The sequence below is a fragment of the Nerophis lumbriciformis genome, linkage group LG23 (assembly GCF_033978685.3).
Source record: "Nerophis lumbriciformis linkage group LG23, RoL_Nlum_v2.1, whole genome shotgun sequence".
Taxonomy (NCBI): Eukaryota; Metazoa; Chordata; class Actinopteri; order Syngnathiformes; family Syngnathidae; genus Nerophis; species Nerophis lumbriciformis.
Genome location: NC_084570.2, coordinates 4,785,032 through 4,802,908, shown reverse-complemented (window position 1 = coordinate 4,802,908; position 17,877 = coordinate 4,785,032). Strand labels below are relative to the sequence as shown.

Sequence of the window (17,877 nt, the reverse complement as noted above, 5' to 3'; positions counted from 1 at the left end):
ATTGCATTTGCAAAAGACCAAATTAGCCAAGAGTCTGTCAGTCATGTGTGCACGATGGGGGCGTAGTATGATGCCACCATGGCTGAAAACTCGCTCCACTGGAGCACTGGAGGCAGGCACTGCCAAGACTCTCATGGCCACTCGGAACAGTGAAGGAAGAGTCTTCATGTTCAATGCCCAGAACAAAAGGGGGGAGAGAGTTGTTTTGGGTTGGTGCACTACTTGTAAGTGTATCTTGTGTTTTTTATGTTGATTTAATTAAAAAAAGAAAGAAAAAAAAAATTATTTCTTGTGCGGCCCGATACTAATCGATCCACGGACCAGTACCGGGCCGCGGCCCGGTGGTTGGGGACCACTGAGGTAAACAACCAACAGTATGTCAGAAAGCTAGCTAAAACGGTAGACTTATTCATAATATAGTATACATTTTAACTGACCTTTATTTTACTATTTTTGTCTTTTTTCAGGTGGCTAAAATACGCGGTGCTGCTGACCGCCGTCTAACGTTACGTGTGATATATTGACTAACGTAACCCTGCTTAAAAAAAATCACTGAACAAAAAGTATGAATAAGGTAGTGAACTGCAACAGATTCCCGTGTTTGCAATAACGTTATAACGTTAGCAGTGAGTTTACAGCCTCACTGATTTAACTACACAGCAAATAAAAGTCACGTTACTTAGCCAATAAACGTTATCTTACATTCAAAACTTACCGTTCTTTGTGCAACTTCAAATGCCGGACGAAGTTGGAAGTTGTTGCCTCTCCATCAGTCATTTTCGAACCGCATGTGTTGCATACTGCAAACCGTTTTGTGTTGACCACCTCGTAATTTTTATACCCAAACGAACTTATTTTAGGTATAATTTTTTGTTCACTGGCGTGTGGTTTGGACATGTCTTCTTTGTTGGTTGTCCTGCAATTTGATTGGATGAATGCTGTGTGATGAAAACAAAGTAGATCTAATTTGATTGGCTGTTGTACTGACAGCACACCAGCTGACACACGCAACGCTGATAGACAAGTACACAATGAAAAATACGGAGCGCTCCCGAATAACTTTTTCATCTTTGGGTTTTGGGGAAAGTAGCAAGTCGTGTCAAGTCATGTCAATTCAAAAGGCTCAAGTCCAAGTGAAGTCACAAGTCATTGATGTTAAAGTCTAAGTCGAGTTGCAAGTCTTTTTACATTTTGTCAAGTCGAGTCTAAAGTCATCAAATTCATGACTCGAGTCTGACTCGAGTCCAAGTCATGTGACTCGAGTCCACACCTCTGGCTTTGAGTGTACTAAAAGACGTGCAAACTTGATGGCACAAGCGGCAAAAATGACTGATAAAGTTGAGGAATGCTCATTAAACACTTATTTTGGAACATCCCACAGGTGAACAGGCTAATTGGGAACCGGTGGGTGCCATGATTGGGTATAAAAGCAGCTTCCATGAAATGCTCAGTCATTCACAAACAAGGATGGGTCGAGGGGCGCCACTTTTTGAACAAATGCGTCAGCAAATTGTCGAACAGTTTAAAAACAACATTTCTCAACATGGAATTTAGGGATTTCACCATCTACGGTCTGTAATATCATCAAAAGGTTCCGAGAATTTTGAGAAATCACTGCACGTAAGCGATGATATTACGGACCTTCGATCCCTCAGGCGGTACTGCATCAAAAAGTGACATGAGTGTGTAAAGGATATCACCACAAGGGCTCAGGAACACTTCAGAAAAACACTGTCAGTAACTACAGTTTGGAGTGATATTGTGTTAAATACCAAATCAAACCAAAGCGTATTGCTTGGTGGACACAAGATGTTTTGTTTCTATTTTGCAGAATATGACGTGTTGCATTCACTTACTCTTAGGGCGGGGTACCTTTCACATTTAAATAAATACAGTACAAATTCCTAGTCCCTAGGACTTGATACCAGTACTCACAGTACCAATTTTCAGTATTTGTGTGTGTGTGTTCAAATGTGTTAATAAATGTTAATTGTTTAGAATAATCAAAATATTATTGTATTATTTTACATGGAGATGTGCTGTCCTAGTTATCTTTTTCTTAAACTCTTGTCTCATTTGCAACTATTATATAGTATACTTTGCATGCAGTTGCAATTCTAACATTTTAAATGACAGTGTGCATACGTTACTTCAAACACTAGGTAAACGTTGCCATTAGGTTGAATGCCCCGGTATTTTCTTTGGTTGTGCCCTACAAAATGTTTATACAGCAAGGGCCCGATCAACTACAGCTTTGAGTGTACTAAAAGACGTGCAAACTTGATGGCACAAGTGGAAAAAATGACTGAGAAAGTTGAGGAATGCTCATTAAACACTTATTTTGGAACATCCCACAGGTGAACAGGCTAATTGGGAACCGGTGGGTGCCATGATTGGGTATAAAAGCAGCTTCCATGAAATGCTCAGTCATTCACAAACAAGGATGGGTTGAGGGGCGCCACTTTTTGAACAAATGTGTCAGCAAATTGTCGAACAGTTTAAAAACAACATTTCTCAATATGGAATTTAGGGATTTCACCATCTACGGTCTGTAATATCATCAAAAGGTTCCGAGAATTTTGAGAAATCACTGCACGTAAGCGATGATATTACGGACCTTCGATCCCTCAGGCCGTACTGCATCAAAAAGTGACATCAGTGTGTAAAGGATATCACCACAAGGGCTCAGGAACACTTCAGAAAAACACTGTCAGTAACTACAGTTTGGAGTGATATTGTGTTACATGCCAAATCAAACCAAAGTGTATTGCTTGGTGGAAACAAAATGTTTTGTTTCTATTTTGCAGAATATGACGTGTTGCATTCACTTACTCTTAGGGCGGGGTACCTTTCACATTTCAATAAATACAGTACAAATTCCTAGTACCTAGGACTTGATACCAGTACTCACAGTACCAATTTTCAGTATTTGTGTGTGTGTGTTCAAATGTGTTAATAAATGTTAATTGTTTAAAATAATCGAAATATTATTGTATCATTTTACATGGAGATGTGCTGTACTAGTTATCTTTTTCTTAAACTCTTGTCTCATTTGCAAGTATTATATAGTATAATTTGCATGCAGTTGCAATTCTAACATTTTAAATGACAGTGTGCATACGTTACTTCAAACACTAGGTAATTGTTGCCATTAGGTTGAATGCCCCGGTATTTTCTTTGGTTGTGCCCTACAAAATGTTTATACAGCAAGGGCCCGATCAACTACAGCTTTGAGCAGAGGTGGGACCAAGTCATTGTTTTGCAAGTCACAAGTAAGTCTCAAGTCTTTGCCCTCAAGTCCGAGTCAAGTCCCGAGTCAAGACAGGCAAGCCCCGAGTCAAGTCCAAAGTCAAGACTGGAAAGTCTCAAGTCAAGTCCTAAGTCCTGCATTTTGAGTTTCGAGTCCTTTCAAGTCCTTTTAACCACAGACTAATATATTAACACAGATTGTGTATGCTTTTCAAACGCTGTATTTATTTATTAAAACAAGTGCATTTTAAATTGCAGGAAAGAAAATTGTGCTGACATTGCACTTCATAATAGCACTATTAACCAGTCATTTTAAACATTAACTCATTCCTTTACAGAACAAACACATTGAAAAATAAAGTGCAAATGTACTTATTTGTACAAAAGTGTTAACATTGAAAAAACATGACATATACGTGAACATAACAAAAAAGTTGTACTTTTTATATGTCAGGGCCCTATGCTGCATTGCATTTGCAAAAGACCAAATTAGCCAAGAGTCTGTCAGTCATGTGTGCACGATGGGGGCGTAGTATGATGCCACCATGGCTGAAAACTCGCTCCACTGGAGCACTGGAGGCAGGCACTGCCAAGACTCTCATGGCCACTCGTAACAGTGAAGGAAGAGTCTTCATGTTCAATGCCCAGAACAAAAGGGGGGAGAGAGTTGTTTTGGGTTGGTGCACTACTTGTAAGTGTATCTTGTGTTTTTTATGTTGATTTAATTAAAAAAAGAAAGAAAAAAAAAATTATTTCTTGTGCGGCCCGATACCAATCGATCCACGGACCAGTACCGGGCCGCGGCCCGGTGGTTGGGGACCACTGAGGTAAACAACCAACAGTATGTCAGAAAGCTAGCTAAAACGGTAGACTTATTCATAATATAGTATACATTTTAACTGACCTTTATTTTACTATTTTTGTCTTTTTTCAGGTGGCTAAAATACGCGGTGCTGCTGACCGCCGTCTAACGTTACGTGTGATATATTGACTAACGTAACCCTGCTTGAAAAAAATCACTGAACAAAAAGTATGAATAAGGTAGTGAACTGCAACAGATTCCCGTGTTTGCAATAACGTTATAACGTTAGCAGTGAGTTTACAGCCTCACTGATTTAACTACACAGCAAATAAAAGTCACGTTACTTAGCCAATAAACGTTATCTTACATTCAAAACTTACCGTTCTTTGTGCAACTTCAAATGCCGGACGAAGTTGGAAGTTGTTGCCTCTCCATCAGTCATTTTGGAACCGCATGTGTTGCATACTGCAAACCGTTTTGTGTTGACCACCTCATAATTTTTATACCCAAACGAACTTATTTTAGGTATCATTTTTTGTTCACTGGCGTGTGGTTTGGACATGTCTTCTTTGTTGGTTGTCCTGCAATTTGATTGGATGAATGCTGTGTGATGAAAACAAAGTAGATCTAATTTGATTGGCTGTTGTACTGACAGCACACCAGCTGACACACGCAACGCTGATAGACAAGTACACAATGAAAAATACGGAGCGCTCCCGAATAACTTTTTCATCTTTGGGTTTTGGGGAAAGTAGCAAGTCATGTCAAGTCATGTCAATTCAAAAGGCTCAAGTCCAAGTGAAGTCACAAGTCATTGATGTTAAAGTCTAAGTCGAGTTGCAAGTCTTTTTACATTTTGTCAAGTCGAGTCTAAAGTCATCAAATTCATGACTCGAGTCTGACTCGAGTCCAAGTCATGTGACTCGAGTCCACACCTCTGGCTTTGAGTGTACTAAAAGACGTGCAAACTTGATGGCACAAGCGGCAAAAATGACTGATAAAGTTGAGGAATGCTCATTAAACACTTATTTTGGAACATCCCACAGGTGAACAGGCTAATTGGGAACCGGTGGGTGCCATGATTGGGTATAAAAGCAGCTTCCATGAAATGCTCAGTCATTCACAAACAAGGATGGGTCGGGGGGGCGCCACTTTTTGAACAAATGCGTCAGCAAATTGTCGAACAGTTTAAGAACAACATTTCTCAATATGGAATTTAGGGATTTCACCATCTACGGTCTGTAATATCATCAAAAGGTTCAGAGAATTTTGAGAAATCACTGCACGTAAGCGATGATAGTATGGACCTTCGATCCCTCAGGCGGTACTGCATCAAAAAGCGACATCAGTGTGTAAAGGATATCACCACAAGGGCTCAGGAACACTTCAGAAAAACACTGTCAGTAACTACAGTTTGGAGTGATATTGTGTTACATACCAAATCAAACCAAAGTGTATTGCTTGGTGGACACAAGATGTTTTGTTTCTATTTTGCAGAATATGACGTGTTGCATTCATTTACTCTTAGGGCGGGGTACCTTTCACATTTCAATAAATACAGTACAAATTCCTAGTCCCTAGGACTTGATACCAGTACTCACAGTACCAATTTTCAGTATTTGTGTGTGTGTGTTCAAATGTGTTAATAAATGTTAATTGTTTAAAATAATCAAAATATTATTGTATTATTTTACATAGAAATGTGCTGTCCTAGTTATCTTTTTCTTAAACTCTTGTCTCATTTGCAAGTATTATATAGTATACTTTGCATGCAGTTGCAATTCAAACATTTTAAATGACAGTGTGCATACGTTACTTTAAACACTAGGTAATCGTTGCCATTAGGTTGAATGCCCCGGTATTTTCTTTGGTTGTGCCCTACAAAATGTTTATACAGCAAGGGCCCAATCAACTACAGCTTTGAGCAGAGGTGGGACCAAGTCATTGTTTTGCAAGTCACAAGTAAGTCTCAAGTCTTTGCCCTCAAGTCCGAGTCAAGTCCCGAGTCAAGACAGGCAAGCCCCGAGTCAAGTCCAAAGTCAAGACTGGAAAGTCTCAAGTCAAGTCCTAAGTCCTGCATTTTGAGTTTCGAGTCCTTTCAAGTCCTTTTAACCACAGACTAATATATTAACACAGATTGTGTATGCTTTTCAAACGCTGTATTTATTTATTAAAACAAGTGCATTTTAAATTGCAGGAAAGAAAATTGTGCTGACATTGCACTTCATAATAGCACTATTAACCAGTCATTTTAAACATTAACTCATTCCTTTACAGAACAAACACATTGAAAAATAAAGTGCAAATGTACTTATTTGTACAAAAGTGTTAACATTGAAAAAACATGACATATACGTGAACATAACAAAAAAGTTGTACTTTTTATATGTCAGGGCCCTATGCTGCATTGCATTTGCAAAAGACCAAATTAGCCAAGAGTCTGTCAGTCATGTGTGCACGATGGGGGCGTAGTATGATGCCACCATGGCTGAAAACTCGCTCCACTGGAGCACTGGAGGCAGGCACTGCCAAGACTCTCATGGCCACTCGTAACAGTGAAGGAAGAGTCTTCATGTTCAATGCCCAGAACAAAAGGGGGGAGAGAGTTGTTTTGGGTTGGTGCACTACTTGTAAGTGTATCTTGTGTTTTTTATGTTGATTTAATTAAAAAAAGAAATCCATCCATCCATTTTCTACCGCTTATTCCCTTTGGGGTCGCGGGGGGGGCTGGAGCCTATCTCAGCTACAATCGGGCGGAAGGCGGGGTACCCGGCTAGCGTCCTGGTGCAGCCTCAACAACCTGGAACTGAATGCCCAGAAAACAGTGGAGATGAACATGGACTTCAGGAAAGTCACAGCCCCACCATCCCCCCTCACCCTGATTGACTCTCCCACTCCTGTCTCCATTGTGGACTCCTTCCGTTTCTTGGGCACCACCATCACCCAGGACCTCAAGTGGGAGCCGACCATCAGCTCCCTCAACAAGAAGGCCCAGCAGAGGATGTACTTCCTGCGGCAGCTAAGGAAACTTAAGGTGCCGACGAGATGCTGGTGCAGTTTTACTCAGCCATCATCGAGTCCATCCTCACCTCCTCCATCACTGTGTGGTTCCCCGGCGCCACAGTCCAGGATAAGCATCGACTGCAGCGCATCGTACGTGCTGCTGAGAAGGTGATTGTCTGCAAGCTCCCATCCCTCCAGGACTTGTTCTCCTCCAGGACCAGGAGGCGTGTGGGTTGGATCACAGCTGACTCTTCTCACCCTGGACACAAACTATTGTCCCCTTTCCCCTCAGGCAGGAGACTACGGTCCATCCTGACCCACACTTCCCGCCACCTGAACAGTTTTTACCCCTCGGCCATCAGGCACATGAACAATAACAAGATCTGATAGCTCAGTTACAGCTCATTTTTATTACCAAATCTGTGTTATATGTGTTTTATGTTGCACGATTGCACCAAGAAAAATTCCTAGTTTGTGAACCCGTTCTCAAACAATGGCAATAAAAACTATTCTGATTCTGATTCTGATTCTGAAATTGTAATATGTGTCCCTACTTTTAAAAAGGGGAACATTATCACCAGACCTATGTAAGCGTCAATATATACCTTGATGTTGCAGAAAAAAGACCATATATTTTTTTAACCGATTTCCGAACTCTAAATGGGTGAATTTTGGCGAATTAAACGTTTTTCTAATATTCGCTCTCGGAGCGATGACGTCACAACGTGACGTCACATCAGGAAGCAATCCGCCATTTTCTCAAACACCGAGTCAAATCAGCTGCTATTTTCCGTTTTTTCGACTGTTTTCCGTACCTTGGAGACATCATGCCTCGTCGGTGTGTTGTCGGAGGGTGTAACAACACGAACAGGAACGGATTCAAGTTGCACCAGTGGCCCAAAGATGCAAAAGTGGCAAGAAATTGGACGTTTGTTCCGCACACTTTACAGACGAAAGCTATGCTACGACAGAGATGGCAAGAATGTGTGGATATCCTGCGACACTCAAAGCAGATGCATTTCCAACGATAAAGTCAACGAAATCTGCCGCCAGACCCCCATTGAATCTGCCGGAGTGTGTGAGCAATTCAGGGACAAAGGACCTCGGTAGCACGGCAAGCAATGGCGGCAGTTTGTTCCCGCAGATGAGCGAGCTAAACCCCCCTGGATGTCTTGGCTCACACCGTCCCGAAGATGATCAAGAGAAGAATATCGACCCTAGCTTCCCTGGCCTGCTGACATGAGGGTATGTCTACAGAATATATTAATTGATGAAAATTGGGCTGTCTGCACTCTCAAAGTGCATGTTGTTGCCAAATGTATTTCATATGCTGTAAACCTAGTTCATAGTTGTTAGTTTCCTTTAATGCCAAACATACACATACCAATCGTTGGTTAGAAGGCGATCGCCGAATTCGTCCTCGCTTTCTCCCGTGTCGCTGGCTGTCGTGTCGTTTTCGTCGGTTTCGCTTGCATACGGTTCAAACCGATATGGCTCAATAGCTTCAGTTTCTTCTTCAATTTCATTTTCGCTACCTGCCTCCACACTACAACCATCCGTTTCAATACATTCGTAATCTGTTGAATCGCTTAAGCCGCTGAAATCCGAGTCTAAATCCGAGCTAATGTCGCTATAGCTTGCTGTTCTTTCCGCCATGTTTGTTTGTGTTGGCTTCACTATGTGACGTCACAGGAAAATGGACGGGTGTTAAAATCAGTTACTTTGAAGCTTTTTTTAGGGATATTGCGTGATGGGTAAAATTTTGAAAAAAACTTCGAAAAATATAATAAGCCGCTGGGAACTGATTTTTAATGGTTTTAACAATCCTGAAATTGTGATAATGTTCCCCTTTAAACGCTTCCTTGTGGTCTACATAACCTTTATGCAACGAATCGATCAGTTTCCCCACCTCTATATCTGAAGTCCACTGTTGGCCACGGTTAAAGACAATTCAAAAGATCACCTCTTCACAGATGTTGTTAAGCGCACTTGTGGCTTCGCCATATTCCAGCTCCATGTCATTTGTGGCATAGCTTAGCAGGGCCAGGCAGCCACCGGGCTTCAGCACACGGTCGACCTCCTTCGGGAAGCGCTGTCGGTCAAACCAGTGGGCCGCCGTCATGGCCACCAGGAGGTCCACCTGGTTCGACTGGAACGGTAGTTCCTCTGCAGGACACTGCCTACAGGCGTGTGGAGAGAGGTTGAAAGGTTTCACAGAGATAATTTTAAAAATTCATTGAACTTGTTTTTTGTACGACCTACTTACATATGGTTTGTTTTTTGAAGACAGTTTTTGCCAGAATTGCATACCCTGGTTTTTGCAACCTTTTTAAGTTATTACACGTACTACTTCTCGATACCAACACGTTTTCAATAAGGGGGGAATTAGTAAATTAATTCATCATTCAAATATACAGTAGTCCCTCAATGTATGAGTTTAATTGGTTCTCTGACAGAGGTCTCCAAACTACCGTATTTTCCGCACTATAAGGCGCACCTAAAAACCACACATTTTCTCAAAAGCTGACAGTGCGCCTTATAACCCGGTGCGCTTTATTACGATTCATTTTCATAAAGTTTCGATCTCGCAACTTCGGTAAACAGCCGCCATCTTTTTTCCCAGTAGAACAGGAAGCGCTTCTTCTTCTACGCAAGCAACCGCCAAGGAAAGCACCCGCCCCCATAGAACAGGAAGCGCTTCTTCTTCTACTGTAAGCAACCACCCGCCCCCGGAAGAAGAAGAAAAAACGCGCGGATATCACCGTACGTTTCATTTCCTGTTTACATCTGTAAAGACCACAAAATGGCTCCTACTAAGCGACAAGGATCCGGTTCATAAAAAGACGCAATCTCTCCATCCGCACACGGATTACTACCGTATTTCACAGCAACTGATATTCCTGTGAACCGCACTGTGGAACGGGAGCACGTACGGTGAATATTCGCACCACAGGGAATGAGAAGTCATCCTTCACTGTGGTTCTAGCTTGCCATGCTAACTTCCACCCATGGTGATATTCAAAAGGAAGACCTTGCCAAAAGAGACCTTTCCAGCCGGCGTCATCATAAAAGCTAACTCGAAGGGATGGATGGATGAAGAAAAGATGAGCGAGTGGTTAAGGGAAGTTTACGCGAAGAGGCCGGGTGGCTTTTTTCACACAGCTCCGAAGGCGAACACACCTTCACTAAGACGGGCAGACAGCGCCGGACGACATATGCCAACATTTGCCAGTGGATCGTAAATGCCTGGGCAGATATTTCGGTCACAACTGTGGTCCGAGCTTTCCGGAAGGCAGGATTCACAGAACTACTGGACAACAACAGCGACACTGACTCCGATGACTTCTACGAGACGGAACCGGCCATTTTGCATCCCACGCTTGCGCAACTTTTCAATTCGGACACCGAAGACGAAGAATTCGAAGGATTTACGAATGAAGAATAACTTCAGAAGGTGAGCGCTATGTTTATTTTGTGTGTTGTGACATTAACGTTCGAGCAACATTATGTTGCTATTGCTCTACACCATTTTGAATTTTACTATGTTTGTGATTGCACATTTGCGTACATTTTGGGACAGAGTTGTTAGAACGCTGGTTTTCAATATATTATTAAAGTTTGACTGAACTATCTGACTGTTTTTTTGACATTCCCTTTAGCGCAGCGTAGGCGCGGCTTATAATCCGGGGCGGCTTATTGGTGGACAAAGTTATGAAATATGTAATTCATTGAAGGTGCGGCTAATAATCCGGTGCGCCTTATAGTGCGGAAAATACGGTAGGTTTGTATGGTATGTAGCCGAGCTAAATTTTATTATATTTTATTTTAATTTTGGTCATTTATTCACATCATTTTTTGTGGTGAACTTCCCCAAAAGTGTTTCTCATTGTAAATAGGTTCCACTCTATTATTTTCCGTTACATACCTTTTTGTTTCCCTGAGGGGTGATTTGGCGTTGCACCTTTGTGACCAGCTTCAGTGAGCACTGACGCTCGCAGCTGGTAAGTCACGTTTATGTCTCTCTCCCTTTGTTTTTTTTTTATAAACTTTCTGGTTGTCGTTCTTAAAAATGTTTTGTGGGAATGCGCACTGTCTTGTGACTTGTTGGTGGGCATGCGGGTTGAATTCCTGAATGTTGGTTGTTGAATTAGTGACAAAAAAATGACTTTTGTATGCTAAATTATGTGTGGATTAGCTTATTGCTAGCGGCAGTTGTTGCGGGGTTTCCTGGTCTCGTAAGTTTACGCACGGGTCAGGGGCTCTGCTGTGTGTCTGTGTGGACATCTTGTGTGCCGCTCTAGCATTAATATGAGTGTGTATTATTTTCTTCTTTATTCTTTAGTGGAGAGAGATCCTTTTTGCTGTGGACTGTGTGTGACGCCCCGTTGTTTTTGTTTCTATTCAAAAAAAGGTATGTCTGTTATGAGTTTTTTTGGCATAGTTTATTGTATAAAAAATATAAAAAGAGTTGATGTGGGTGGGAAAGATGAGGTGTATAGCTGCACATATTAGGATATTTTTTCTTAATATATATTGTTATTTGCTGAAGTATATATTTTATACACTGTGTTTTATTCAATTAATTTATTTGAGACTATTATATGCTTTATTTACCTTTTCATTATTATTATTATTATTATTATTACTATTTTATTTATTATTATTATTATTATTATTATTATTATTATTTCCACATTAAGCATACATAATTGAATAGAGTGAGCACTGACGCTCGGAGCTGTGGAGAGAGATCCTTTTTGCTGTGGACTGTGTGTGACGTCCTGTTGTTTTTGTTTCTATTCAAAAAAAGGTGAATAAATCCTCCACGTTTCAACAAGATACACAACGCAGAACAGTGACTGTTACAAAAGTATACCGATATTGATATAGTACCGCGATACTATTGAATCATATTCTGAAGACACACAGAGTACTTACAAACAGACACCGTGTGTAGACACAAAAGGGAGAACAGACACATTTTGGCTTAAAAACTAACAATGAAGGTTAAGTTATAACACTGAAACGCCCTCAGGAAGAGGTGCCTTAAGACATCCGCAGTCGGCAGTGATTAAGCTACTTCTAAATCACTAATCCTTGCCTCCATGGCGAAAAATAAAGTATGTTTCTTACAAGTATCATCTCTGCAGGACGAGGAATAGCTAAACATGCTTCACTACACACTGGAGCGCACCGGCGTCACCGCTAATGACGCCATTCCCGAATTTAAATAAACGCCATACAAATACACCCTACAAATACACCCTACAAATTCCTTTTGAAATAATCATGCGATGCAAAAACAGGTACAGAAGCACCAAAACGTACAAAGTTACTTGGTTCTATAACAGAGTTCTTAATAATCGTAATTAAATTAAATTATCCCCTCAACTCCCCCCAAAATGAATTAACTCGCTGGAATAAAAAATACAATATAACATATATCCATAAACGTGGATGCATGTAAAAAAGTGAAATATATTTATCTGTACAGTAATCTATTTATTTATTTATTTATTTATATATATTTATTTATTTTATATATATATTTATATATTATTTATATATATTTATTATTTATATATATGCAGCTTATCATTTTTTATCCTGCACTACCATGAGCTTATATAATGAAATTTCGTTCTTATCTGTGCTGTAAAGTTCAAATTTGAATGACAATAAAAAGGAAGTCTAAGTCTAAGTCTAAGTCTTAACTCAAGACACCTGTATCCTAAATCAACCTATTCCATTAAAACTAATTAAGTTCATTTTATTGGTTCTTGCCCCCCAAAACAGCACATTTTTAACATGTAACATTTTCATTTTTAATAAAAAATAACTTTTGGATAAGAACTATTGTATAAAAACAATACAAAAGAATGTACTACGAACAAGTACAGTAGTTTTATGAAGTAGTTGCAAAGTTTAAAGTAGTAATGTTTTGCAGTTTATTCTGCATAGTAAAATAATGGTAGCACTTCAGTATGGGGATTATATGAACCATTAATTAGTTGCTTAACATAGAGTTAGGGTTAGGGTAAGGGTTGGGGTTGGGGTTAGGGCCAGGCTTGTTTTAAAAGAACTGGTTGATGGGATTTTTTTGTGACAGCTGGAGGTATCAGTTGTAAAACATCCACTTAAAAGTAAACGTGTCACTGCCTAGAGGTCTTTAATCAGGGGCTGCCTGTACAAGTTCAAATTTGTACCATTGGCCCTAAAATCCAGGTTACCTGCATTCCACCTGGACCAGTCCTAGTCATGTCTCACCTGTACGTCACATTTGGCCACGCACTATTAGCCTGAGCCACGTGCAGCTGTGCAGGACTAATGTCTGTCCCAACAACCTGGTCAAAGAAGGGGGCCAAGAGTACGGTCCCTTGACCGCAACCGCATCCAACATCCACTGCGAGGTTGAACTTCTTTTCAACCTGAAAAAAAAAAAAAAATACATGAAACATCAAATAAGTGTGCTTTTCTTGTAACTTGTGCATCCAAAGCAAATAAACTGAATTTGAATAGTTTGCATAAGATCCTTCCGATTTGCTGTTCACATGTACAAACATACCTTTGGTTTCATGAAGTCCATAACCCTTGTGACCATTTCCTCAGGTGTCATTCTGTACCGCAGGTAAGCTGAAGCATGGTCGCTTTCTTCAAACAATCTCACCGACATGATTCCTCAGAATGAACTTGATGAGCATGTTGTTCCATGTTTGCCGAATACATTAACATAGGTGGAGGGTTGACTTTTTCTATTATTTGCATATGCATTTGCACTGAATTAACAGTAGATGTCAGTATAAGAACATGTATGGTTCGTGCTTTTCTGGTGGGGTTATGTTAAAAGTGTCAAGATTACATGTTTTGTTTTTTTAAACCAAAACACACAACACCACCTATGGCTGGCATAGGTTACCAGCACTGGTTTTAGCAAACTGATTTACCAGAAAAAAACATTTCTATAGTTGTTTCAATTAGACTTTGTCAAGCAATTCCACACGGAACCAATGGAATGTTGGCTGTCATTCTTGTCAATCACAGCTGGCTTGTCACATGCAAAGATATTTGTAGGAAATGTTGAAAAAAATTGGTGCAATGGTCGCCGTGCTGCTGTTAAACCTGCCATCATGGAAAGAAAAAAAATGTAAAAAGAAAAAAATTTTATTAAATTGTTATATGTATCCAGTGATTATACTATAAAGTTATTTTCCATTTAACTTCCCCAGTTTTAGATTATTTTTATTTAAAATGGCTGAATTTTCACATTTGCCGTTCAAATACTGAGAAGAGACGGTGCGGTGAACAGCAGCCAGTTGAGGCACGTCACTCAGTTGTGCCTCAACATGGATTGCGGACTCGGCTAACTGCTGGCCTGCTGTGCAGTGAGACCGTATTACTATATGAATTATATCATACATTTCAATAGTTTAGTTAGCTGAGGTATATAATGTACAGTTTATTTTGTCAACAACTGTATGTGCGTAACGTATTTCTTGTGCTGAGCAATCATAAAACGGCTGCAAAAGACACACTGGCTGAGGCTCGCAGTAATCCCGCCTCCTGGTGCCGGTTACTGCACCCCCTGATGGGGGTGTTATATCAACTAAAGCCCACACTTAAACTTTCCACGTGCAAGATTGAATCTATTTAAAAAAGTTATTTCATAAGAAGCCAAAAAGTACAAAAACAATAATGTTCGTGTTGGAGGAGTTGTGAATGACTGCAGGGCCACAACATTAGGTACACATGCAGACTGCAGGTGTACCTAATTCACAACTCCTCCAACACGAACATTATTGTTTTTGCACTTTTTGGCTTCTTATTAAATAACTTTTGTAACCTATTTTTATGGGCTTTCCTCTTTGTGATGTTAAGTTCCTGTTATGCGCTGTTATACAGTATATGCCTTGAGCTCTTATTTTGAAGGCGCTAAGAGCGGAAGTGATGACACGTTGGAGTGGAGCGGAGGTTTTTGAAAGAAGGTAAATAAAGTGGTCCTCGTGTAAACTGGAGCCTCCGTGTTTGTTATTTTGTAGTTTCATACAGTATAGGCGACATTTATAAACCCTCGGTTACACTTTTTTAAATAGATTCAATCTTGCACGTGGACGGTTTAAGTGAGGGCTTTAGTCGATATAACACTCCCGTCAGGGGGTGCATTAATCCAGCACAACAGCGGCGCATGGACTTCATTTATAAGTAAAGGTAAGACCATAATAACGTTTTTTTTATTAAATGTGCTTTTTTGTGTGCTACAGTTTGTATGTGTAAAGTTAAAGTTAAGTTAAAGTACCAATGATTGTCACACACACACTAGGTGTAATGAAATGTGTCCTCTGCATTTGACCCATCCCCTTGATCACCCCCTGGGAGGTGAGGGGAGCAGTGGGCAGCAGCGGCGCCGCACCCGGGAATCATTTTTGGTGATTTAACCCCCAATTCCAAGCCTTGATGCTGAGTGCCAAGCAGGGAAGAATGCTGGTATGAGCTTTTAAACATAACCCGTTAACTGCTGCCAATCAAATGGTGAATAAGATACTCTTTAGGGTTCATATGTTTGTAAATCTGACTGTGATGAAGTCAGTGCCTCACCAGCCATCAACCTCACCGCACGTCACTGGTTTGCATATTCATTAATCCATTATAGCTTCTGGGCTATAGGACACACCTAAATATGAGCCGCAATCATCACATTTTTCGAAATTTTTTATTTTGTACACACAAAATATACCGTCAATCATAACCTTCTATGATGTTATGCGTGGCGAAGTTGGGAGAGTGGCCGTGCCAGCAACCTGAGGGTTACTGGTTCAATCCCCACCTTCTACCATCCTAGTCACGTCCGTTGTGTCCTTGAGCAAGACACTTCACCCTTGCGCCTGATGGGCCTGGTTAGCGTCGTGCATGGCAGCTCCCGCCATCAGTGTGTGAACGTGTGTGTGTGAATGGGTGAATGTGGAAATAGTGTCAAAGCGCTTTGAGTTCCTTAAAAAGGTAGAAAAGCGCTATACAAGTACAACCCATTTACCAAAAATCATACTGGTATGTCAGACTTAGCCTTTTCTTGGTTTAACTTCGATCTTACTGACAAGATGCAGTGTGTCTCCCATAACAATGTGACCTCGGAGTATGTTAGGGTAACGCATACTTGCCAACCTTGAGACCTCCGATTTCGGGAGGTGGGGGGTGGGGGGCGTGGTCGGGGATGGGGCGGGGGGCGTGGTTGGGGGCGTGGTTAAGATATATATATATATATATATATATATATATATATATATATATATATATATATATATATATATATATATATATATAAGAAATACTTGACTTTCAGTGAATTCTAGCTATATATATATATATATATATATATATATATATATATATATATATATATATATATATATATATATATATATAAAGAAATACTTGAATTTCAGTGTTCATTTATTTACACATATACACACACAACACTCATCTACTCATTGTTGAGTTAAGGGTTGAATTGGCCATCCTTGTTCTATTCTCTGTCACTATTTCAGAACACACACATTATACAAATATACATTATAAAATCAATAAGAAAACGGGAGCTCTAATTTGGGAGTCTGAATTAGGATCAGAAGTTCCTATAAAAACATTGCGCACTCACGTCGCCTTTTTGTATTGATTACTGCAGCTGTGCACTGGATTCATTCACAAATACAAACTACAACTCACAAACACTTTAGAGTTAGGCTCCACCATCAGAATGTGTACTTAAACTTATAAAGATCACATGGATATTATTCAGTGAGTTGATTCAACAAAACTAACCTGTTATACAGGAGGAAGAGGCACACAGGACGTTTCAATTGTTCACAGACTGGTCGCTCTCATCAGAATGACAAGACACTTCCGGTCTGCAGGTGATAGCATTCAATTGGGAAGAAACGCCCTACTGCCCCCTACTGACCAATGTGAATACTGATGAATGTGGAATGACAGCTCCAAAAACGAATTCAAACTACAAAATAAAATAACACAAAAATGTGACACATTATGGGTGGGTCACATTTGCATGTACAGTAGATGGCAGTATTGTCCTGTTTAAAAGTGTCACAACATTGCTGTTTACGGCAATGTTGTGAACAGGCTGTCAACACGTCACTCAGGTCCGCATGGAGCTGGAGGGGGCGTGGCCTCCAGCTCCGCCTGAATTTCGGGAGAAAATTTGTCCCGGGAGGTTTTCGGGAGAGGCGCTGAATTTCGGAAGTCTCCCGGAAAATCCGGGAGGGTTGGCAAGTATGGGGTAACGTGCGGAGTTCTGCACGGTTCGGTTCTTGGCCCTGCACTCTTCAGCATCTACCTGTACATGCTGCCGCTACGGTGTTAGTTTTCACTGTTATGCTAATGACGGCCAAAACGCCAGGTTGTAGTCATCTGGAGGCATGTCTAAATGAAATTAAACAATGGATGTCCAGCAACTTTTTGCATGTTGACGCTAAGAAAACAGAAATGCTAATTATCGGTCCTGCTAGACACCTGCACTTATTTAATAGGATAGGATAGGACTTTATTGTCATTGCACAACTACAACAAAACCAGTGGCGTGCGGTGAGGTTCATGGCTGGTGAGGCATTGACTGCATCACAGTCAGATTTACAAACATATGAACCCTAAAGAGTATCTCATTCACCATTTGATTGGCAGCAGTTAACGGGTTATGTTTAAAAGCTCATACCAGCATTCTTCCCTGCTTGGCACTCAGCATCAAGGGTTGGAATTGGGGGTTAAATCACCAAAAATGATTCCCGGGTGCGGCGCCGCTGCTGCCCACTGCTCGC

The 17,877-nt window shown here is 40.6% G+C and overlaps 1 protein-coding gene across 1 annotated transcript; it reads right to left on the bottom strand.

Moving 5' to 3' along the window:
• Positions 1-9,005: 9,005 nt before the first annotated feature.
• LOC133622543 (putative methyltransferase DDB_G0268948) lies at positions 9,006-13,758 on the bottom strand. The gene is made up of 3 exons (XM_061985372.1): positions 13,620-13,758; positions 13,322-13,482; positions 9,006-9,234 (listed from the first exon to the last, which is right to left on the bottom strand). Exons 1-3 carry the CDS (start codon positions 13,725-13,727, stop codon positions 9,006-9,008), a joined length of 498 nt encoding a protein of 165 aa, XP_061841356.1. The 5' UTR covers positions 13,728-13,758.
• Between the last annotated feature and the right edge of the window lie 4,119 nt (positions 13,759-17,877).

Coding starts and splice junctions, on each gene's coding strand:
- LOC133622543 (XM_061985372.1), bottom strand. CDS start 13,727: ATGTCGGTGAGATTGTTTGAAGAAAGCGACCATGCTTCAGCTTACCTG. Junction 13,483..13,619: donor TGGACTTCATGAAACCAAAG/GTATGTTTGTAC, acceptor TTTTTTTTTCAG/GTTGAAAAGAAGTTCAACCT. Junction 9,235..13,321: donor TGGCCAAATGTGACGTACAG/GTGAGACATGAC, acceptor ACACGCCTGTAG/GCAGTGTCCTGCAGAGGAAC.